This window comes from Eptesicus fuscus, chromosome 22 (assembly GCF_027574615.1).
Source record: "Eptesicus fuscus isolate TK198812 chromosome 22, DD_ASM_mEF_20220401, whole genome shotgun sequence".
NCBI classification, from domain to species: domain Eukaryota; kingdom Metazoa; phylum Chordata; class Mammalia; order Chiroptera; family Vespertilionidae; genus Eptesicus; species Eptesicus fuscus.
In genome coordinates, this window is record NC_072494.1 from 24,236,209 (window position 1) to 24,261,285 (window position 25,077).

General features: G+C 50.7%; 1 protein-coding gene across 3 annotated transcripts in view; it reads left to right on the plus strand.

Moving 5' to 3' along the window:
- The window catches only part of CACNA1E (calcium voltage-gated channel subunit alpha1 E), a 267,144-nt gene that overhangs the window by 21,669 nt on the left and 220,398 nt on the right, over positions 1–25,077 (plus strand). For all 3 annotated transcript variants that reach the window (XM_054711820.1, XM_054711821.1, XM_054711822.1), the window contains exons 2-3: positions 7,194–7,299; positions 7,795–7,934. In XM_054711820.1, the coding sequence (XP_054567795.1) occupies positions 7,194–7,299; positions 7,795–7,934 (246 nt within the window). The remainder of the gene's footprint in view (positions 1–7,193; positions 7,300–7,794; positions 7,935–25,077) is intronic.

Here is a 25,077-nt window from a genome sequence, read left to right on the forward strand (position 1 = left end):
TATTCAGAGTAATAATGCTCACGATCTTTTGTTTTGACTGACTGAATCCACTGACCTCCCTAAGAGCAGTGGACGGTGCTGGCCAACAGAAAGCCCTTGGGCCTCTGCCTCTTTGCTGTGTTCTCATCATTGCTTTCCGTTGTCTTTCATTCATTAGGCTTTGAGTCTTTAGGAGTAGGTGTAACGGCATTACCATCTTCTTGACAGCTACAGAGAGAAAGAAAGAGAGAGAGGAGAGATGTGAGTGTGTGTTTGTTCAGGACTGCCTGTCAGATGGTGAATTTGAACAGAGGCAGCTGTTGTCATGGTGATGGCAGGTTGCATCCCACCACCATGGAAACCAAAGTTAAAAAACTGATGTTAAGGCTGGAAGTCACATGATACATTTTTGTTTTGTTTTCTTTTTTTAAAAAAAGAAAAGGGTTTTTGCTTTTCAGTCTGATTTTTTTTTTTTTTTTAAGGCGACGTTGGGTGGTGACAAAAATTGCAGTAAGGAAAGTGATGATCATGAAATGGGTCAACAGCAAGTCGGCAGGGCTTGCACCTCATTTTTCCGGGGTGGGCATGGCGGGGAATGCAGTGTGGATTTCCAGGTGCGGGGCCAGAGTTGTGTACTGATGATTGTCACGGGGGTTTCGCCCTTGCTGTTCGGTGACCATCACTCTTTGTCCATCAGCCCAGGACAGAGACTGGAAACCTGCAATGAAGGACTGAGAAAAGACATGGAAATGGAGTCAGTGGTGTGACTTGCTCCAGATATGAGGGTGGCCACACATTGATAAGTTTGGATGATTGAAAAATTCATCGGTGGCCCCTCAGAACCTCAAGGAATGCAGTTCCCATGCTTATTCCCTCTTCTGGGTCAGTCTCCTTTGGGCCTCAATGTCCTGCTAGGTCAGTCACAGGCGTGAGTGCAAGGAAGTCCAGAAGGAGCCCATCTGGACGTACATTAGCCTCTGGGCCAAGGCTCCTTGGACCTCTGCTTACCTTTACCTGGTGTCTCACCTGGGCGGGGCGAGATAGAGAAGGCTTGAGGAGAGACCCTGTTGGAATCACATACTCACTCCTGCTTCATAGTGGGATCTGGAGCAGAGTGACACAGCCCGCCTTCAGGAAGGACAGCTGGCCCAGGCCCGTTTGAACAGGACTGGCTTTAACTTTCTTTGCAGTCTGTGGAGGGTTGAGGACCTCACTCATGGCCTGTGCGAACAGGCTAGGCACACCAGCCTCTAAGGATGGCGAGGATGACCAGGAGGGAGCAGACACACGCTGGAAATGCTGGTGGTGGCTCGTGCTGTGTCTGCGTTTTAGGCACAAGGTCCTGTCTCTTCGATGCTGCCGGCCGGGTCGGTCCTTCCAGGACAAATGTGTGGTTCTCGTAGCCCACGCGAGGGAAGTATGATCTCACCAGCATGATCTCACTGCGCTTCCATCAGGGTCCGCAGGAGCTGGAGCCGGACTTCTGTGGTGGCTCAACCCTCCTGTGCTTAGCCCTGGCCTTGGTGTGATTAATGTCCCTTCTAATCACCAGGAGAAATTGCATCAGAGCCATCAGCTTCATAAATCCTCCTCCGGGACTGGTGTTTGGATGTGCTTTCCATAGTCCCGGGAGGTTCTGGGCCAAATGTCTTTGCACTCTTCCCGGAGGCCCATTACCATAATTTTCTTTTAAATCCCTCATTGCGGTGGGCCTCTTCAGCATCCGCCCCGGCTGCAGCCAGCCAGGCCGCTCTGAGGCCGTGACCACGCACAGAGGCGTCCCCCCAAAGCTTGCAGCCATAGCAGACGCTTAAAGATTGATTTAGTCGGATAATAAAAACGTGCATTTGTGTAGCATCTTACAGTTTTCAAAAAGCTTTCATCATCTGACCCGTTTGCATTTCTTGTTTGGTTCTGCGGGAGTGGCCGGGGGGCTTTCCCTGACCTGAGGACCATGTTGGGCAGCTTTTGCAGTGAGAACCCTGGCTCCGGTGTTCCATTGCCAAGCTTCACTCTCCCCACTGCATGGCAGGCCTCGGGGAAGTGCTGAGTCTTCTCACAGGAGAACAGTAGCATGCCAGCCTTGGATGGCTGCCTTTCACTACCGCTCATATTTAAGATGTTCTCTTAGGAGGCGTGCTCGTGGGAGTAGCACACTAGACAGCGCCCTTCCCTGTAACAGTCTTCGAGTCAACACCCCACTTGTTAGAATGATATTTATGTGCAGGTGAGGGAAGGGCGGAAAGATATGCACAAAAGCACCTGGGCCGCCTTCTGAGACTCTTAGGCTCTTAGCATTAGACATCCAGACGCAGGGGGCTGGGATGGAAGGGGAGTGGAAGGAGACAGACATCTTTGGAGGGGCAGATGTGGGTACAGGAGGTGAGGCATGCTTCCCCTGAGACTGTGGGCTACTCTAGACTCCCCAGGAGTTCGCAGGCAATGCCTGAGTGGCCCCAGGCTGCTCCCCACAAAAGTGCCATCTCCATTAGGCCTGGAGTCCGGGAGAGAGCACCGCGTTCTGCCTGCCTGCCGTCCCTGGTGGCCCTCAGCCCCTCTGAGCACTTTCAGTCTCCTGCTGTTCTGATGCCACAGTCTCTGAGAGCTGGCAGCTGGGAGCACAGGGGACCCAGGGGGTTTAGGGGTGCATGTTCCCCCTGGGGCACCCAGGTTTGCTGCTTGAGGCAAAGTTCTTCCCAGTCCTGTCCCTGAGGTGGGGATAGGAAGGCTCTGCTGGGCCAGGCAGAGGGAGGGCTCAGCTCTGCTGACAAGCAGGACGACCACCACCACTGTAGTCTGAGGGGCAGCCCTCCCCCTCCCCACTTTCTGTGCTTCATGGAGGAAATGAACAAATGGCAGGTGTGCAGGCCAAGTAGGGCTGCTCAAATTAGCTGTGTTGCTAAGGAAACAAGTCAACCATTGGGAGGAAGGAGCTTTGGGTAAAGGAGATAAATCAATAAGTGAACCTATTTTTATCATTTCCCTAATGATTGTCTTAGAGCTGCTAGACAGGAAAGAAAGTTGGAGCAACACAGGTCCTCATTAGCAGGCTCAGGGGGAGAGAGGAGTGAAGGGGTGTTGGGGGAGGTTGCCAGGAAAGTTTATGAAATGAGGCGGGAGCAGCTGACAGAGACAGATAAGGGAGAGGAGGTATTTTTGCAAGTTTCAAAGCACTTTCATGGCCATTTCCTCATTGGTCTGGTCCCTTTGTTCTGCGGTGTTTGATCCCCTGAGGAATCCTGTACTGATTTCCATGACCCTTAGGGTGGGGTGGGTTTTTTTTTATTCATTGTTTTCTTTTTCAGAATACATATCACTCTAATTGATTTTATAATCAGAAAGATGTCCGACTCCTGGTTTAGACCCCATCATAACTGGCAGTAGGATATCCCTCTCACAATCCAGGACTGCTGGCTCCTAACTGCTCACCTGCCTGCCTGCCTGATCACCCCTAACTGCCTCAGCCTACTGGCCTGATTGCCCCTAACTGCCCCCCATGCCGACCTGGTCACCCTCAACTGTCCCCCCCCCCCCCCCCCCCTGGCCTGGTCGCCCCCCAACTGCCCCCCGCTTGCCGGCCTGGTTGCCCCTAACTCTCCCCCATCCCCTTGCCGGCCTGGTCGCCCCACGCAGCCTGCTATTCAGTTGTTTGGTCGTCACTCACTAACCCTCCTGCTGGCCTGGTCACCCCATGTAGCCTGCTGTTCAGTTGTTTGGTCATCCCTTATTAACCCCCCTGCCGACCTGGTTGCCCCATGCAGCCTGCTGTTCAGTCATTTGGTTGTCCCACACTAACCCCCCTGCTGGCCTTGTCACCCCATGTAGCCTGCTGTTCGGTCATCCGTCCAGTTGTTTCGGTTGTGACGGCCCGTGGCTTTTTATATATTAGGATATTGCATTAAAGGGATTTTCTGTGCATGCTGGTTTCTTTTTGTGAATTCCTAATGTGTATACACAGGGTACAGTACAACAAGTTCAAATGGGTAAAAGTGTGGAGAACGTGCAGGGTAGGTACCTTTTGTGAACATACCTCAGGCTCTGGTTTTCTTGTGCTATTGCCGAGTGCCCCCTGTGTGCTGGTCCCCAGTGGCACAGAGGTGAATAAGACAGGCACAGCCCCTGTCCTAAGGCTTCCACACCTCATTGCTTTGTTAGCTCCGTTTGTTCAAGATTTCAAACCACAATCAGTGTGGACACTGGGGAGAGATATTGTCCAAAATGTGTTTAGTGTCAGGCACAGAATGGAATGGGAATCACTGAACTCCTGGGCAGAAGGAGTCAGGGTCCCAAACAGATTTCCCTCCACCTGTCCCGGGAAGGGCCGGTTCTTGGAGGCCTTGGCAACTTGGAGCTTCCTTTGATCTTCCCAAGTCAGACCTTTATCCAGCCTATGAGGAGCATTCACTTGACCTATGGGCCATTATTGGAGTCCAGGCTCTTCCCTTTGGAAATGTAGTAGAGGTTCTATCGGCTTGAGGTTCTACCAGCGGGAGGAAGGGGAGTGGTGCCTCTGAGTCAGTGCCAGGGGTGGGGGTGAGCAGGAAACCCTGGCCTGAGCCATGAGCGACTACAACCCTGACTTGTGATGGCTCCTCAATAGAGTTTGTTGCTCCCATTCATTTCCATCTGTCTTTAACATTGAGTGAGCTCCTGCTGTGTACCGGGTGTCCTGGAAGCACTGACAATGGAGAGATGACCAAAACACTGTCCCTGCTTTCAAGAGATAGTTGTTGTTTTTTGGGGGGAGATAAATATGAGGAGAAATAATAAAATTACACAATCAAGGAGTTATGGACAGAGAGAGAAACTTTCTCAGATAAGGTAACATTTCAGTTTGATCTTGACATATGACCAGAGAGAAGGAGAAAAGCCATTGTAGGAGGAAGCAAAAGCACCAAGTGCCCACTCTCTGTGCTTTTTTCAGAAAGAGGAGTGGACAGGAGGATGGAGGGAGGGCTGTCAGGGAGAGGGGTGGGGCAGCCAGAACCTGATGTCCTGTCCTGCTGTCCTCACCTAAGATTTCTCCTTCGCCATCCTTTCTTTCGTCTAGTCCACAGACACATGCCACTCCTAGAGTCTGACCTTTCCTTCTGCATCAGAATCTCACCTTTTAATTGCCCCAGACATGAATTTTTCCTGAGCCGTAGATGATCTATGAGGCCTAAAGGGACGTCCCTCTCAAGGGTATGTGTATTTGGACAGTTTTCAAAATTGTTAGCCAAAGAATCGCTGCTCTGAATGGGTCTTTAGATATCAGACCATAGAGAGAGGATTGTGGGAATGGGGAAGGGGCACGGAAATGAGGTCTCGTCAGAAACTGAATTACCAAACTCTCACCCTTAGATTCTAGCCTCCGGGCCTTAGGTAGCGCCTTTCATCGAGACCTCTTGAATTCTCAGCCATCCAGACACCTGGCCAGTCCCAGGGCGCCTGGCTCAGGAGCAGCGGGGCCCAGAGCCGTCCTCCTGCCCTGAGCGCCCTGAGTACCTGCAGTGGTGATGCCACACTTTCCTGAGTCTAGCCCCGTGTCCCCTGCCCAGCCTCATGCATCCGCACTTGGGCTTGCGGCTAGCTGAGTTGAAAGATCCTAGCAGGGAGCTGTACACTCATCTCATCTGACTAGGAAAATGCAGGTGTGTGAGTGGGAGCGAGGAGTGGAGGCCGCAGAGGAGCCGCAGCAGTCCAGGCGGGCACTGCTGGGTGGAGGCCTTGGAGGTGGGCAGGTGCCAGGACCCGTCTTGCCTGCAGGTCAGCAACTAAGAGCTCATTGACGTTTACGTCTCTGGTTATCACTTTAAGGTTTTCAGGGGACTTCAGTCAGACTAGTGAGAGCCCGTGACCTCTGCAGCTTGGGTGAGACCGTGCACGCTCCCAGTCCCATTTCCCAGCCCCTGGCCCGGGCTCCTTGTTTCTGGGGAGCAGCTTTCCGAGTTTGCATGGGGCCTCGCCAGCCGCCAGCCATGGTGGGCAGCCAGCTGAGCCGCACATTTTGTCAACACCCCGAGTGCTCATTGCCGTTGACGTTCACCGGCACCGAGGTCATGGCAGGGACGGGGAGGCATCATGTTAGGATTGGCCCTCCTTCTGGCTCCCCAGAAAGGGCTCTGGGCCCTACACCTTACATAGCCACCCTGGACTGTCAGGGGACAAGGAGAGCAGTCCCTTCCCTTCCCTCCACTTTGCCAGATCAACGACTCCTCTCCCGCCCCGGATTCCAGAATCCGCCAGAGCATAGGTTGCTCTGCAAGACCAGTGGCAACAGCTGGCTTGTGTTTGTCACAACAATAGTTAAAGAATAAAATCCAGCATGCAGAGTGACTCCCCTCGGAGCCGGTGATCCCTCGCTCTCGCTTTGCTAACAGTCTCTGCCCCGCCTCCCCTTGGGCTTGTGGCACAACCTTTCTGTGGGAGTCGGGACGCTGGCACCAGACTCATAAAGCTGCTTTTTCTAAAAAGCCCAGGGAGCCCCCTCACCTGTCTTCAGAAAAATGCAGCAGGGCAAAAAGTCCGAATGCATTATCCATTCATTGGTCGTTGTGTTCCTCGAGGCCCCGGCTTTGCTGTCCTGGATTCAGACTCAGGATCTGCCTGTTTTCTGTGGGGAGAGTAAGGGGGGGGGGGGCAAAGCAAGCTTCTCCTGGCCCCTCTACATATGCCTCTTCATTGGCTATTAACACAGAAGAGAGCTCACATGGAGGGAGCTGTTCCTCTTCCCAGAGCCCTTCTATTCAGGCGCACAGAGGTCCTAGAGGGTCCATTGTGACTCCCGCAGGCAGCAGCAGCCACAGCTGTGTCCTGGCTGAGGCACCAGACAGGCCAGCGGTTTGCAGAGCGGGAAGAAAAGGGGTCTGCATGGCGTCAGCGACTCTTCCTCCCTCTTTCCTTCCGTTTTCAGCTCTATAGTTAATTCCCGGATGTGTCCTAGAATTCATTAAGAAACTGGAGAGTACCTTATGTCCAACTATATTATTTTATTGGCTCCACTTTTTTTTTTTTTTTTCTTGGAGAAGATGCTTTGTGTTCAGCACCCAATCAGAAATGGTTCTAGTTTCCTGGGCTAAGGACCATCCGCCGTCCTGTGTGCTAGAGTAGAGCACGCAGACGGCACAGATACCGTGGGGGTTGATCAGGTTTGTGTGTTTACGTGCACAGCCATCTAGGAGGCTGCGTCGCTCTCCCTTTGGTGAATCTGTTCCTTAACTCCTCCTTCCCACGCCGTTTGAGTACATGATCCTGGCCACCATCATTGCCAACTGCATCGTCTTGGCCCTGGAGCAGCATCTTCCTGAGGATGACAAGACCCCGATGTCCCGCAGACTGGTATGTGCCTGCCTCCTCCCGCCTCTCTTTCCCCCTCCTCTTCTCCGGTCCCCTTCTCCTTGGCTCCATCACCTGGCCCTTTCCCTCCTCTCTGACCTCCATGGCTAGGAGGAACCCCATTGGGATGCATTAGGGCAAAATTAATGACCTTTCAGACTCCTGCTCCCAGCAAGTTCTGAGGGCATTGCAGACGCCGTGTGCACACCCCACGGCGGCCAGACAAGAAGAAAGGGCAGGGACAGGGTCCATTCCCTTCCCTCCCTTCCTAAGGGACTTGTGAAGTGACGTGAGCAAGGGAGGTCAAGGGGAGAGGACGAAGGAGGATGCTCACAGCCCGTGTCCTCCAGCCCCCTCGCTTCCCACCCTGTGCAGGGGTCCCATAGGAGAGAGGAGAGGTCAGAGCAGAGCGCAGGCCAGGGCGTGCCTTCGCCTGCCTCCCTCTCCTCTCCAAGCACAGCCCTCCGCTGACCGGCACCTCTGCTCCTCATCCCACAGGAGAAGACGGAACCCTATTTCATTGGGATCTTTTGCTTTGAAGCTGGGATCAAGGTCGTGGCCCTGGGGTTCATCTTCCACAAGGGCTCATACCTCCGCAACGGCTGGAATGTCATGGACTTCATCGTGGTTCTCAGCGGGTGAGTCCTCTGGCCTCTTCTTTGTGTTGGGGGCTGTGGTGTCCTGAAGGGGCTGATGCAGCGAACCCGGGGTGGGGGTGGGTGGGACAGGAAGTGCAGAGGAAGAAGTTGGAGGATAACATTCTCCCATGGGGCTGGACCACCGACGACCACCTGCAGGGGCGTGCGTGTCCTCTGCGGAGGTGCAGGTGGCCGTCTGCGGGGGCCATGGAGCCAGGGTTGGGCTGCTGCTGCTTCTGACTTCCCGCCTGTGCTGGGCTAGTGCTGAATACATGTCCCCACTGGTCTTAGCCTGAGGGGCACCCCCAAACGATGCGCCAAAAGATGCATCCGATGCAGTCTTCTTTCAGAGTTTGGGGAAGGCCCCAACCATATCTTCAGAACTGATCATTGAGACGCATGTTCTGAGAACAGTTTTTTTATGATTTGCAGATTTTCCAACATGAGGCGGCATAACATCGAGTCCCACTCATGTTTGATAAATCATTCCTTTGGAAATTAATACAGCAATGCCACATTGCAGCTGACCCAGAGTCATGGGCGGCACATTTATTTAAGTATCTGACAGATCATCTTTCCTGTGGGAAATGAATAGAGCATGCCTGCCCTGGGGCCGATCCAACCCCGTTGGCAGCTTATGTGATGGGCTTGGGTTGCGGGGTGAGGGGTGTGCCTCATTTGGCTTCTATGGTTTCCTGTTGGTCTTTGTGTCAGGTGGTTCTTGGTGCCTGCAGGGGAGGTGCAAGCCCGGCCCTTGGGGGAGCATAGAAGTCCTCTTATCCGGGGTCTAGCAGACGGCAGTTCACACCTGTGAGGGAAAGAAGAAAATGGAGTAGAAGCGGGGAGGGGAGAAATATGAGCCTCCATTATGATAAACCAAAAGGGGAGGGGAGCAGAGTAGAAATTTCTTCCAGGGAATAACCAGGGGTGTGGGGGTGGGCAAAGTCTGAGAGGAGTAAGAGCTTGGAAATATTTGCATGTATCCATCTCCCCCTGGAATAGACATAATACTCCTATTTTTAACCTTCATACCAATTGCGATAGAATGATCAGGTTGAAGGTGCAATGGACTGGAATTTACAAATGGAAGCCCGTAAGCAGCCAGCTCAATACAGGGGACAGATAAATAGATAACAGATGATTATTTATGTTAGGAAAACACCTGTTGCCTTATAAAAGGATTTTCTGAAGGTTATTTTTCTAAAAGAAAATTTTACTGCATTTAAGATACGTTGGTGTATAGAGATTCAGTTTATACATAGACTTTCAGAAGTCCATGGTCATAGAAAATGCAGCGTACCTGGGTGATGTTTTATTATTTAGTTTTTCCAGCTTTGTTGGGATATGATTGACAGACAAAAATTGTATATAGTTAAGATGTACCATGTGATGTTTTGATATACTAATGCATTGTGAAATGATTACCACAATCAAACTAATTAACATATCCATCGCCTTCCCTCGTTACCATTTATGTGTGTGTGTGTGTGGGGGGCGGGGTGAGAACACTTGATATCTCTCTCTTGGAAAATCTCAAGTATAAAATTCATTATTATTAACTATGTCACCATGCTGTTCAGTAGGTCTCCAGAATGTACTCATCTATAGATGACAGTTTGCACCCTTTGATCAGTAGCTCCCTCTTTCCCACGCTCCAGCCCCTGCTAACCTCCATTCTTTTCTCTGGTACTCTTAAGTTTGATTGTTTTTTTCAATTCCACATACAAGTGAGATCGTCTGGACTTTGCTGCCTTTCTCAATATAGTAAGAGCATCATATATAATATGAAAATTAACCCTCACACCGTCACAAGATGGCTGCACCCACAGTGGAGGCAAGGTGACGGTTGACCTCAGGGTAAACCCCCCGCCTGGCAGGGCTTGATGGGGGTTGTCAGGCCGTGCCCTCCGCCTCAGGCCAGGGGACCTGAGGCTGTGTCCCCTGCCTTGGTGCCGGGCTAGAGGACCTCAGGCCATGCCCCCCGCCCCAGCGCTGGGCCGGGGGACCTGAGGCTGTGCCCCCTGCCCGGCATCGGGTCAGGAGACCTGAGGCTGTGCCTCCTGTCCAGCAGGTCTTGACGGGGGACCTGAGGCTATGCCCCTCCCCCACCCGGCAGGGCTTGATGGGGGCCCTGAGGCTGCGACCCCTGCCTGGAGGGGCTTGACGGGGGTGGGGCCGGCCGGGTCTGGGTCTCGCGCAATTTTGAGGTACTCGCGGTGGGCAGGGACTTGACTCTGGATCCTGCAGTGTGCCCCAGACTCTGACAGGAGGAAGATTTTCATATACATCTTACTAATTTTCTTTCATCTCTGACACTTCTATTATAGAGAAAGGGCAAATAGCAATATTAAAATATTTCCTTTAATTAATTCCCTTTTAATGTGTACGAATTTCGTGCACCAGGCCACTAGCATTATATATTACTCCTTATTTTCATTAAAATCTGTACTGAGTGATCAGCATTTTGTTAAATAGATAGACACAGCGTATTTCTCCATTTTTGCAGTTATTTGACACTTAGATTGGTATTATAGATAATTATTCCAGGTGCTCCAATGTACGTGGTTTGGATGTCATGTTTTAAGAGGCATTGTGACAGGTTGAAGTGCTTCTAAAGGCGAGCCTGTTTTCTGCACAGGGTCTGGGACTAGGTGTGTGAGGCAAGGTGGAGGGCAGACAGGCAGGAGCCCAGCACTGCCTTTGAATAAGGGTTGCCGTGTGGTTGAAGGAGCAGATTTGTGGGGTCAGCAGGGTCCTCCATTAGCCTGGCCAAGAAGGCCCTCTGTGTCCTCACCTGCACGCCTGGGGCGCAGGTGCTGAGCCCTCGGCCAAGGCACTTGTCCCCCCTGTTCTCTCTCCACCCAGACCTCGCATCTCTCATTCTTAGTGGCTCTTCAGGCATTGCTGAAAGGCCACTGCTGTCCACCTGAGCATTGGCACTTTGCCCCGTTCTTCCTGCACCATCTGACTTCTGTCTCCTTAACTCACATGTGAACGTTGTTCCAGGGGAAGGGCTTGGCGTCTAGAGATGGGTGCTGAGGCCGCGGTTCTATCCCACAGGGCCAGGTCATCAGATCCAGTCTTAGTGTACACGGTGCAGCTGTCCACCACATTGCCTCTCAGGCGCACATTTCCCATGCTGGAACATCTCTGGAATCAGCCTGTCTCACAGTGATGGCATGATGGAGTTTAACTGACAGCATTTCTCTTTCTTCCTTCGTGGTACATAAAATCATGGGGCATCGTGGTACATAAAATCATGGGGTCTGAGATGCATGAACTATGTTGTGATACGGACCTGGGGAGGTGGCAGAGCAGGCTTGGGAAATGAGTCACCTGGTGCTCGGAGAGGTGAAGTGCGCAACCCAAGACCACCTGCCTCCAGGGGTTGCAACTGTGCCTTCTGACCCAGGGCTGGTGCATTCACCCCTGCCCCATGCAGCCCCCCTCCAGGCTCCCTGACACCACCCCCACAGCTGTCCCTGCTGGCAGCTCTGACTTCCCACCTCAGCATGAGGCATCACCTCCCATTTTCCTCCAGTGTACAAGAGGAGTGACAGGTGCCGGAGTGCGACACAGCGCCTCAGGCTGCGGCTGCGAGGCTTCTCGGCTCTCAGTGTGTGACTGGAGTGGAAGGAGGGTGGGGGGTGCTGAGGTGTCACACAGCTGGCTCAGTAAAAAGCCTCTGTCGCTGACCTTTGCTGAGATGCTAAGAGATGGGGCACTGCCAGAGCACGCAGGAGCACTGCACGGCTCTGCTGGCCTGACTAGGTTTGAGTCCACGTATTCTTCTGAATTCTCCCAATAGACTGTGCCAAGCACAGGGCAGATTCCTTCTTGAATCTTGCCTATCTAGGCACCTAGGCTGCCACATTCTGCCATCACCTCTGACCTTTTAACCTTTAGTATTCTTAGGTCTGGAAGTTGTGGGAGTTCATGGTATGAAAGTTAATTTGTGTACATTATTCGTCCAGTCCTCATAATCCCCCCAATGAGATCTTGTTATTTTATAGATGAAGAAACTGAGGTTCACAGAGGACCTGTGACCCACTGGGACGTGGGTACTGGCTCTGGCTCCAAGCTCCTTCTTCGACGCTCACATTCCCACCGGCAGTCACCTCGCAGTTTTATGCGCTTCGTGGTCTGTAGCTCCTTGAATGCACATTCCTTCCTCCCCTTGGAGCGTGTGGGGTGGGGCGTAATCAGACAGTTGCCCCTGGCCCAAAGCTGAGGCTCATGGTGACTTGAAGGAGGGCCGGAGCCCCAGGTATCTCTCTGTGGTCTTGGAATACAGCTTTCTGGCCTGTGGTTAAGAAGGCCCACAACTCGTGTGGCTTAATGCATAAAGACTGGATCGGAAGTTGCAGCTTGTTTCTTCATGAATTGTCTTGTTCATTCACTCATTTATCCATCCATCCATCCATCCATCCATCCATCCATCCATCCATCCATCCATCCATTTAACAAAACTGTATTGTTGAGTACTCAAGCAACTGCTGGGACTGAGGCACACCAAAGTTAATGTATTCTCATTTCTTCTTAAAAACAGTGGAATTTGCCATGTCTTTTTACAAACTATGAGCTTACATCACTTGGTGATCTTCTTTTGTATTGGTAACAGTTCAGGAGATGCTATTTCTAAACGTGTGTGAGGCCACCTGGAGAATTCGAAATAATTTTAAGTCATTATTATATATTAGTCTTAATAGTAAGTCACAGTGCCTGGAATAGATGGGCAAGTGATAGAGGAGGGGAGGAGCTCAAAGGCACTGCTGAGCCAGGGGTAAGACAGGAGAGTGAGGGTGAGGACTGTAGCCCAGGGCCTGGGTTCTAGTAGCTACTTAATAAATGCTAATGGAATTATTAGTTGCTTCATCCCAGATTCTCTTATCACCTCTGGGATACACAGGAGAGTGCTGAGGGGAGCCTGGGGCTGTGCTGGGGTTGTCTGTTCCCAGCCCTGCCGTCCCCCTCGTCTGGCTGAGCCAGGCAGTGTCTACACCCATCTCCCGTACCTGTGACTTGGCCCCATTTGCTCACGTTCTGATCTCTCTGTTAGGGAATGAGAGCTGGGAGCTCAAGCTCTAGCCCAGGAAGAATATTCGCTTCTAGTAATAGGGCTATTTTGGGGATTTTTCTCAGGGGGATTATCCCCTGGGTGACGGGTTGGGAGGGAGTCAGGGCTAAATATGAAGACCCAGCCTCTGAGAGGAGAGGTGGCTGTGGGTGGGGAGGGGTAAGAAGAAAGCACTGTCACATCACCTGGCATTGGCCTAGAATGACAGCTGCCATTTATGGAACTACATGCTGGAGACAACACTTCATATCTCTCTGTGTACACATACATGTGTTATTTCTAATCCTAAAAATCATGCTGCCAGGTAAGAGTTATCAGGCCTGAGTATCACCCGTGCCCATTTTAGAGATGGGGAAACTGAGACCCAGACACTTTCAATAACTTGCCCAGAGTCAAATGGTTGATACGGTACAGCCAGAATTTGAAGCCAGGCCTGTTTGCCTTCAGTGCGGGGTGCCCTCCTTCAGCCACGTTGCCTCCCAAGCTCAGTGATGTCTACCCGAGGGATGTAATGCTGTCCCCTTACTTCCTTGTGCACCTTCAGGTTCAGGCCACATGGTGAGAAGTGTGCTGCCCTTCCATCTAGGAACCCTTTGTTCTCAGTTGTATGTTGAAGTGTTGGGGATGTTACAGAGCTGCAGCTGAATGTGGGTGATGTTTATTTCTCCACCAAATACCAAAATCAGCTCAGAACATGCGCTGCCACCAGTTTTCCCAGCTTTGCTGGACCCTTAACTGTTGGTCCATGGGCACATCGCCGGGGACTGGGCAGGTGTGACTGATCCTGGGCTTGTCCTCCTTCCTCTCCTGAGGCCATCACCCCAGGGCCGGTGGTCACCTTCCCACTATCTTCCTTCAAGAGACATGATCGAGTACCCACAACGTGCCAGGCCCTGTGCTGGGTGTGGGTGGGCTGAGTGCCGCCCACGAGGACGCCACGTCCTGAAGACCCAGAGGGCCACCAGCCTCACTTTGGGGGACTTGGGGGAACTTCCTGAAGGAAGCCACATTTACTAGACACTGGGATGTCAGGATGGGCAGGTGGACTTAGCTAGACAATGAAGGAGAGGAGCTTTTCTGGGAGAAAGAGTGCTAACGTGCAAATCCTTGAAGGTGAGAGCCAGCGGGCAGGATGCTTCTGGGGACTTGGCTGGTGAAAGGATCGGAGGTGAGCCTGGAGAGGTCAGCAGGGGCCAGTGTAGCCCGTGCCGGGGAGCTTATACTTCAGCCGAGGGCAGTGGGGCGCCACCGAGGGCTTTGAGCAGGCGTAGAATGATGAGTCTGCCTGGTCTTCTTTAACCTGGAGCCAACTCCAGGGAAAGGGGCATGGGAGGGAGAAGGAAGCCATGGCCATCTCCTCAGCTGCCCTTGGAGAGGATGCATCACCCGGCAGGGAGGGAAGACAAGGGGACCGGGAAGAGAAAAGGCCCAAGGCAATGCTCCAGGATTGTGGGGAGCTGCCACGGCCAGCCCGGTTTGTCGCCAGTGGCACGTGCAGAGAAGCGCAGCCCGATGCCTGTGGGTAGGAGGACGCTATCTGGAGCTAAATATACACCCGTGGGTATTTTTGGAGGGTTTCTGTAAGGAGGCCGCCCTAATATACGAGTTTCCTGAGCAGCTAACGATCGAGGAAAGCACACTTTTCCTCTCGGAGCACAGTCTCTGGGGTGCTCAGAGTGTGGGGGAGGTGTCGCGATCGCAGTCCCGGGGCCCCCAGCCCAGTTTAAATCTCCGCGGTAATAGTATGCTAGCACTTGGTATTTATATCGCATCTCTGTGCAGGGAGCCTGGCAAGGTTCTGCAGACCCGTTTTCTACTCGTCTTCTTTGCTCTCAGTGGGCGAAGTGGGGAGGTGGGGAGCAAGGCAAGGATGGAGTGGAGGGAGGAGGTATGAGAGCTTGTCAGTTGCAGATGGGGAAACCGAGGCTGAGTGAGGTGACGTAAGGGGCTTGGAGCTACTCAGAGCAGCTGTGTCAGTACAAGGAGACAAGGTGTCCCGTGCCTTCGTGCTGATGTTGGGGTGCCTTGCCAGCCCTTAGGCCAGGCTGCCCCTCCAGCTCTCTCTCCCCGCAGAGCTGGTGGCTGCGCGCCTGAGGGACCTCCACCTCCTCACCGGCTCCTCCTTCATTTCCCGCTCCTCCCCGGGGAGCAGGCTGCTGCTTGCAGCCTCTCCTTCCATCAGAACATTCCTGTTTTCATTGCCTTGCCCTCCAGATGGGTGAATGATGGGAAAGATCCAGTTCGAACATGGGATTTTGATTCGGGGGAGAGGAGGGCAAAAGGCAGAATCGGAGCTGACAGGCCTCCCGTTAGCTCTGCGCTAGTGACACACCTGCTCCTTCAGGGAGAGTCCTCGTGAGAGGCCCCGGTGGCAGGTGACCAGCGACCGAGCTGGGATAGCTCCGTGGATGATTGACAAGTTTTCTCTTGTAGGTACTCTGCCTCTCTTCTATACTGAAATTCATCATTAGTTCATTCAACAGATGTACGTTGCGCGCCTGTTCATTTCTAGGTATAAAACACTGGTGTTGGATGGTTTCTCTGCTGAGAGGCTGCTTCTTGCCACCTCACTGATTGACAGGAGCTCAAACCAGAGGGAACCGAGTGGGGGCCTGAATGGGCCATGGTGTCAGCAAAGGGGAAGAAAGCCAGAAGGGCTGGAGGAAGCTTCAGACTCCCCCGGTGTTTGGTTTGGGACTAGTTTCTGCCTCTACCTTCGTTCAGGGCCACATAAGGGAAGAGATTGCGGCCAGGTGCTAAGTCAGACCACAGTCTTGGGACGGAGCTCCCCTGTGAAGGCTGCTCAGCACTGTGCTGAGTGTGGGGAAGAGGGAAGCCGGCTGGACATCCGGGGCCCTGCTTGCAAAGCAGAGCTGGATGCAGCAGACACGCCCGTCCAGGGACTCACAAGTAGAACTGAATATGAAAAGGAGTGTTTGCATTTCTGTTGTGTGGGTGACATAGGGCTCCTCACTTGGGAGAGGTTTGTGTACTGTCTGTGTAGTAAATACAGCCCACAGTTCAGCGTACAGGTGTCACGGAAGTGGGAAACACAGCAGTTCTGTGTAATTAATGCGCATGTTACTGAAGTCAGGAAATGGCAGAGGTGGCGAGTGCAGAGCAGAGCAGGCAGGTGTGGGCAGGGAGAAGAGCAGGTAGAGGAAGGTTCAGGCTGGGCTTACTAAGACTTAATCACTGAATTTTAGACCTGAGAGAATGATGAATTTGTGCACCTTTTTCTTATTAATTAGTTTTCACAGAGGAGAAAACTGAGGCCCCAGGGGCTAAGCCACTTGTCTAGGGTGGTGAGCAGGGGCTGGGATCCTGGTTTGTGTCACTCCAAATCCAGGACTCAGCTGTGGTTATGTCCCATTACCTGTGGCACCACTCTCTGCATGATGGCCACCAAGCTGGCGGTGTTAAGAAATGAGGTTGATTTTGATCAGGTGGCTGCAATATACACTGAATGGCCAGATTATTATGATCTCTGAGTGCATGAATTCGTGCATGGGTGGGGTCCAGCCAGCCTGGCCAGGGGGAGGGGACATGGGCGGTTGGCCGGCCTGCCTGCTGGTCGAACTCCTGGTCGAGAGGACAATTTGCACATTAGCCTTTTATTATATAGGATATACACTGAGTGGCCAGATTATTATGCGTTCAGAGATCACAATAATCTGGCCACTCAGTGTATATGCACAGCTTACACGCAACAGTTTCATCTAGTGGACTAAATGGACTCGGGGCCCTGGCTCCCGGGCCCGAGCCTACCATACGTTCTCTCTGTGACACTGTCTCTCTGTGATACGTACACCAGCTCAGCCTCGGTTTCCTTTACGCAGCCTCACTCAGGAAGTGAAGGTAGCACCTGCTCTAGCTGCCTCACCAGGTCTTGTGATAAGAAAACAGAATGATGACGATGCGGATGCTGCTGGCGACGGCCCCCAGTTTTCCAGACTCCCGCATGTCCTTCTGTAGGTGGAAGCCCTCAAATGCCATCTCAGCACTTCCGTGTATGGTTTTTAATGTAGAAACAAAGAGCAAGGCGTCTCCATTTCACATGGGGGAAACCAGAGCTCAGAGGCTCGGCCACACGCTCCAGGCCAAGCAGTTACTAAGCGGAGGGATCAGCGTTTTAATTCTGTTCTCAACAATTCGAAAGCCCATGCTGTATCCGCTGTGTAGCCACCTCAGCAAAAGTGCTCTGAAAGACAAGGAGGCAAAATACGAAATCCGGGAGCAGTCAGAGCTTCCCCCGTGACAGGGATGTTATGAAGATAGATGTTAAACTACACATAAAGCACCCGCGTGCCTTCGACAAAAGGTGTAGAAAAATGGAAAGTAAGGTTCTGTAGACCTCGTTCCGAATAGTCATTTATCTCCATAAAACCCGCAAATGTCAGAGACAAGTTGCATTGCAACCTTTTGCAAAGCTCAGAACTGTGGTGAATTTAAAAATTTTCATTCTTTGTCATTTTGTGTCATGACAGAAGTTGATGACAAGTTGAGCGTAGGACATGTCTTAGTTCTTTTTAGTAGTGTATCTAATTTGATCCAAACTAGTCAAGTCCTTCTACAGTTACCAGTAACAACAAAGACATTCCAAGAGGAAAAGTTGAAATGAAGGCCTTCATTGTTAACCTCATCAACAGTGAAAATAATATGCTTCCCCGGTTCTCCCAACCCCCCCCCCTCTCTTTTTTTGGTCTCCCCCTTCTTTGTCTTCTGACCCCACTTTACACAGGGGTTAGGAGGGGTGGGGATGTTACAGAGGAAGGCTGGAGAGAATGTCCCTTTCCCCCAGGAGGAATGTCTGATCAGAGGCCCTGCACAGCGCTCTCTGGCCATCGCTCTGAGGAGAGCTAACAGGAGACACTGAGCTCTGATGTGCTCACCCTTGTCATTTCCTTCCGTCTCGGCTGCCACTCTTCTGTCAGGACCCTGGGCCTTGATAACAGAATGGTTAGGAGAGGGACTCAAGGTCGTGGCTTTTCTTCCTGGCCTCAAACTCTGGGACAGTGACTGGGAGGCAGAGTGACAGGTGTGGCTGCTTCCCACTTCAGATGGCGTTTGCAATTAAGAATTGTGATGTAGGTCACTGTGGGGGTCCCATGCATCTCCCCCCCACACCACCCATCCAGGGCCAGGCTGGTCCTTGGGGAGTCGTTCCTTAGTGCAGGACCAAGTAAATGGGCAAGGGGGACCTGAACTGGATCGGAACTGGTTTGGGGTGCCTTTGCTATTGAGTCTTAATCAAAATTCTCGGTGTGGGGTTGACCAGAGTGATGTAGCTCGCAGCCCCACCCACTCAGGGCCAAGCCTGCCTTGCACCCATATGTGAAACTTTGAATATGGGGTGGGGAAGACATGGGGGAAGTCAGGAGAGGACAGGCAGAAGGGAGGAGAGAGGCAGCCAGTGACAGCTGAGCACCCCCTGTGCGCCACACTTCGTGCTGATGACGAGGGATACAGCCCTGCACAGCGGTAGCGCTTCTGTGGTCTTGGTGCTTGCTGTCCAGCACAGAAGACAGATGTTAAATGAAACTTAAATTTACTGGTGTATAAAGGACCACAAAGGAGAAGTGTTAGAGGATTTTAAATTGGGCCTTAACCTAATCCAGTGATGGCGAACCTATGACACGCGTGTCAGCACTGACACGCGTAGCCATTTCTGATGACACGTGGCCGCTGAGGTGGCCGCATGCCGAGGATGAAACATTTGCTGCTCCTGAGGATGAAACATTTGCGAAATAATGTTTTTTCCTCAAAGTGACACACTACCCGAGTTATGCTCAGTTTTTTGGCGAAGTTTGACACACCAAGCTCAAAAGGTTGCCTATCACTGACCTAATCTGAGGGAAGAGGATCAAGATATGGATGTTGAGACCTAGAGATTGAGTAGCATTTGGTTAAAAAACAAAAACAGAAGAGGGAAAGGGACAGGGTGAGGAGAGTTGAGGCAGAGGGCAGGGCCCGTGTGAAAGGTGGCGATGGGAGAGGGCTCCACAGGCCTGGGGAACACACGGAAGGCAGTGACTGGGGGAGGTTGGAGAGGGAGGAGGGGCCACATCACGGGGGCCTCATTGGCACCACCAAGGATGGTCCCTGGGAGGCCATTGAAACAGGGAAGTGGACAGATTTGCAGAAATGAATGGGGATGGGGTCCTGTGTACTGAAAGACTCTAGAACAACTTCCCTGAACGATTCTGAGTCTGCTCAGAGTTAGGTACATAGGGTTAATGTCCTCGAGGCTTCCATCTTTTCTCTCTTGCCCTCTCCTTCCAATATTGGCCCTCAACTATAATTTTGTTTAACCTACTGGAGCTGTGCCAGACCCCAGTCTGTAGACCTTATAATCTCGCCCATTATTTGCTGAAGATCTGCTAACGCTGCCCGGAGCCAAGACAGCGTCCTGCCTTCTGGGTTTACACCCTGAGCAGCTCCTACTGAGTCACACAATGGGTAAGAACTGATGAGTGCGTGGGCTTTTTTTTTTTTTTTTTATGTTCAGCAGAGAAATTATTTTAAAAATGCTTTGCCGAGAACACTGCTCTATGATTATTATTTTTCTGATAGAAGATCAAGCCCACCCACATGCTTGTTTATGGGCTGTGTCTCTTTCTCTGCTCTCGAAGCCCATGGCACATCATGATGATGAGCCTGGATCCTAACTGAACCCTGGTTAATAATCACCGTGGACATAGCATTTTGTGATTTAGGGGCCCCTCCCAAGGAGAGCTCCAAGTGCTCTGAAATTCACCCTCCACCCACTCTTCATTTGAAGAAAGGGATACAGAGCAGGGGTGGGGAACCTTTGTTCTGCCACGGGCCATTTGGGTAATTACAACATCAGTCGCAGGCCATACAGAATTACCAACTTAACAATTAGCCTGCTGTATTTGGTCAAACGTTTCATTAGCTCGCCCCGAATGCCTTGGCAGGGCCAGACCCAATGATTTTGCGGGCTGCAGGCCTGACATCCCCCACCCCTGCCGTAGACTTTTGTCTATTAGAGTGACATTGACATCCAGCCCCTCTTCTCCAACAAACAAATCTGTTTCGGGTGGGTTCTTCCTTTTGGGAATCCGATATACTGACCTGAAAAGCAAACTGAAGCTAAGCACCAAGAAGTCACCCAGGCATTCAGATTTGAAGACCTCAGACAGAACGTTCAAGCAGGAATGTACCTGAAGAGTCACCTCGGCATATTCCGGTGGCTTGCAGTGTGTGGGCCGTGGAACTCTGGAGCCCCCTGAGCAGTGGGTGTGCAGACCCGTGGCCACGCCCAGCATTGGCTGTTTCCTGAATAATGTTTCCCATAACTGTGTGCCACAGTGTCATTTTTCTAAAGTGTGTGGGTGCCATTTTGTTTTGTAAAATATAAATACACTTAAAAGCATTATTGAATAAACAGTGGCTTTTTTTTTTTCATTTCGTCAAGCATACTGACTAAATTAATCATTTGAACTTTGTAGACAAGCAGACCCAAATTTATATGTCTGCTCTGCCGTCTGCCAGCGCTGTGGCTCAAGGCAAGTGACCCAGCCTTCTGTAAGCCTCAAGGTCCTCCTGTCAAGAAAAGCGGGGTAGGCGTTAGTGGTGGGTAATAACATCTATTAAACGAAGTTGTTGGAATGGGTAGAATGGGTCCTGGATTTTGACGTTAAAAAGGGAGCCTCACACTTGCAGAGACAAGGACCGCTGGTCCAGGGTGGCCCATTGTTATAGATGGGGGGCTGAGACGCAGCGAGGGGTTTAGGGGCTTGAGTGCCAATGTAAGCCTGGTACTCGTCCCTGGTTGGAAGGCCACTGCCCGTGGCTCAGCCTGATTTTAGTTAGCTTACCAGTCTCTGGCATTTGGTCTGGGTAGGTGTGGTGGGATAGGAGAAGTCAGATGCCGTGCATACACTCTTGAAGGGAATGGTCTGATTGGAGGAGAATATAGGATATATGGCAGCTGGACTCAATGGGTCAGGACATAGTCTAGTTCTGGGTTGGGTGCTCTGGTCTCTAGGAGTGGCTGGAAGGGAAGGGTGTGAATTGGGCCAGTGGCACCGGATCTCTGTCCAAGGTCAGGTATCCCAGGGTCAGCCTTTGCCATCTTTGTCTTTACCACCGACCAGAAATGGCTTCGTGGAGAGCTAATTCTCTTCCAGTGGTTGGTTGGTTGCAACTTCTTTCCTTGACCCTGTGTGTGTATATACACCCTGTCTTGTTGTCCCAACAGAAAAGATATCTTTTTCTCAAGCTTTTTCAGTCTGAATAGAGACCTTGATTTGGTGATTGCTGTTTATAAAATATCCATGTTGGCCTGGGTATCACTGCTGGTTAACATCTGTCCAACTCCAAACAGAGGATCAGGAGCCAGTTTCTGAGGGGAAACCAGCCTTTCAGTTTACAGATGTCTTTCTTATCCTTAGTTTGCACAGAGAAGGTTGAGAAGTCACATACATGCTTCATTACTGAGCACTATGTTGTATACCTTAAACTGACAAAATATTGTATGTCAACTGTAATGGAAAAATAAAATGTAAAGGATGAGCAAATATATTCTTTGAGTTATTCTAAGCTCCACAGAGATTTTTGGTATAACTGGGATGAGGTCGCTGTTCCTGTATTTTTTTTTTTTTTTTATCTGTTGTTACTTGCTGTGGGTCATACTAGTTTCTAGAATGTACTGAATCTTGGATGGGCTTCCGGGTCCCGGAATCACTTCATATTTGATCTGTATTCATAGCTCTTGCTTTACTTAGAATATAAGTTTCAAATTGTAGCTGAATAACTCTATTCACCTAATGATCACAATCTCCTAATAATCACAAAGCAGGTGTGTGGCCTTCTTTTCCTCTTGGTACCCTTTTTAAAACTCTGTCTTCCCCGTTCTGGTTTTAAATTTACCTGTTTCAAGAAATCAGCCCATTTTATTTCCTCTCTAGTTCCTGTTTACTTCCCATCCCTTCATACTTATGTAATCAAAATTCCACGATACTTCTGTTTTGTGTGTGTGTTGCTTTTCAGTTACACATCTGCATCTTGTTCTTTTGAGAGAGCACAACACGTTAATATTTATTGTAATAAATGGATCTGTGCTTTCATTTCTATAATGTTTGCTATTCATTAGACCTTATTTTGTTTATTTTTCTTTTCCTTATTTTTTTCTGTATTGATTAGCATCTTATAAATAAAATTCTTATAATAGCCAACCCAATTATTAAATTCTGTCAAGACAGTACTTTTCCTCTGTTTTATTTTCCACCCCCTCCCCACTCCCTCGTAGGCTTGTAAACACGCATACATACGAAGCACTACACTTGATGCTGAATTTATAGTGGGTTTTTCATACATGTTTTATAACTGACAGTCAGACACCCTCACTTCCGCTGAGGAAGCAGCCCACCTAGACCAGAATTGATCAAGGCCTGGTCCTTACCGGCGGCATGATGTAGGCTAGTCCGCCTAACCTTCCTAGACAGCAGTAGGAGCCTCCCAGAGGGTTCAGGAGATCGAGTGGAATGGCATATGTGAGTGTCTGGTACCTTCCCACTGCTGGCACCTTTCCCTGTCTGCCTGTCCCTGTGCCTTCTACTCCCAGGAGAAGGAATCCTGGGGACGGCGAGGACGTTGGCTGCATTCAGGCCCTGGTGCTGCAGAGGAGGCGCCATGAAAGTTTCATAGCAGCTCCTGGGAGCTGCTGGGCTGCAGAGGGGAGGTAGAAGAGACGAGAGAGAATAAGAAATAAGAATAAGAATTAAAAATGTTCCAACTCTTGAAGAAGAGGGCACAGGCTCATGGTATGTTCTGTCCCTGCGTGTGCCTGCCAAGGGGTCATTTGTATGTTCCGGCCCGAGGCCACGTCCAAGTTCAGCTGCACCTATACTTCCATCTGTCTCCTTCATACCAGACGTTAGTTATCGCAAGGGGAGCTCTCCAATGCAAACAGCGTGGCATTTGTGTTTCCTTAGCAGCTTTCTCTCTGTGTCAGTGATTTCATTCAAAGGATTTAAAAGCTGCTGCCTTCCTTTGGAGAGACCAGAGCTTGTTTCTATGAACTGGATTCAAGCCTGGATTCCCCTGCCTCCCTGTAAACTGCTTGGAGGGCATCCCCAACCCCAGCCCTGACCGGTTTGGTCTGGTCTTAACCCCGTGGTCGGCAAACTGCGGCTCGCGAGCCACATGCGGCTCTTTGGCCCCTTGAGTGTGGCTCTTCCACAAAAATACCATGGCCTGGGCGAGTCTATTTTGAAGATGTGGCGTTAGAAGAAGTTTAAGTTTAAAAAATTTGGCTCTCAAAAATTTCAATCATAGTACTGTTGATATTTGGCTCTGTTGACTAATTAGTTTGCCGACCACTGTCTTAACACAATACTATGACTTTCCTGGGACTAAACTCCCCCAGGTCATCAGTTCTGGAATGCACGTCCTGGGCCTGGAGGGACACTCGCAAATGAATTTGCCACAAGGACAGCAAGTCAGCCCCTATTTTACTCCTGATCCTGAAGCACAGAGAGAAGGAAAATAGCCTCCTCTGAGTTATTTGGCTAACTCATGTGGGATGTGGGGAACACACTGCCCTCCCCCCACAGCCCTAATCCAGGCATTCCACTCACGGCACCCCTTCTCCACCCTCCATCTCGCCAGTCTCTGCTGCCCTGGGAACTCAGTACCCACATACACATTGTAGACTGAGAAATGATCTACATTGTTATTTCTGCTACATGGGCTCAGGACTGGGAAGCACCTGAGCAGAGGAGGAGGGAAAGAGGAATACCACGCTTAAGCTGGGTCCCTGATTCCCAGTCACCCCCCCCCCCCCCCCCCCCCCCCCCCCCCCCGCCAGCCTCTCCTTCGGCTCCAGGAACAGGCATGCACACACCCTTGCTTTTCACCTCTTCATTCATCCCACATGTGTTGGGCATCAGAGGCAGCCCATATCCCATATTAATTATCCAAATAACTTAGAGGAGGCGATTTCCTTTCTCTCTGTGCTTCCTTGTTGTTGTGTTTGGTTTAAAATAAATGAAGTATTAATACTGCCAATTGTCAGGTTGGCACAGATCCCTTTTCCTTCAATCAATTGCTCTTCCCCCTGCATACCTCCTCCCGGACAATTAGCAAAGTGTTTGGTCTTTGGTTTGGATGAATAATTGATTCAGCAGCTTTGTGAATGATTCATAGCCCATATGGTGGGGCAACAGGATACGTGTGTGTGTGTGTGTTTGTATGTGTGTGTGTGTCCAGCACCTCCTACAAAAGGTCAGTGGCTTTTCTCTGACTCGGTGGAGGGGCAGAGCAGGTGGCACGTGGCCTTTCTCTCCAGATTCTCTCAAGGGTGAGAGGACTGAAACTTCTCCCAGGAAAGCAAGGTTCTCTCGGGGTGTCTGCATTTCAGTCCTTCTGGATCCATGGTTCTGTTTTTGGTCAGATTAATCAATGAATTGGAATTTATTCCCTTTAAAGTAGCTCGTGGCCTTCCCCAACATGGATGGCTAACTTGATTCTCAAAATATTTACATTCTGTTACATCAGAGTATTTTAAATCTTCCTAGTCAGGGGACATTTTAATCTTAACCTAGGATCTTAACCTAGATACTCCCCGCTACTACACTCATTTAATTTCCTGTCGATCTCCTTCACTGGAGACGGGGCACACTTGGTTACTAGTCATTTTATAGCTCTTCTCAATCTTTGAAAACTTATTAAATACTTGTATGCATGTGACATGAAACTGTTACCTAACTTGTACAAATCTTCTCACTGTTAGTCATTTTGTAGGGAAAAATCGGTCACTTTGTAAGGGGAAAAACTCCTCAACATGCCCCGAGTTTTGGAGGCCAGCTAAGAAGAAATAGTTGTGTTACCTGAACAGAGTTATCTTTTAGGCCATCAGACTCCGCATGTTGTTCTAGGGAGTGGAGACAGAGGCAGTGGATGAGTGAAATGCAAAACTCTGATGGTGATAGGCAGAGTTTTTTTCCTGAAAGTCATAAAGATATTTCCCTATATTTTCTAGTACAGTTTTAAAATCATGTTTGTCATGTTTCGGTCCCAATCCTTCTTGGAATTTTTGTG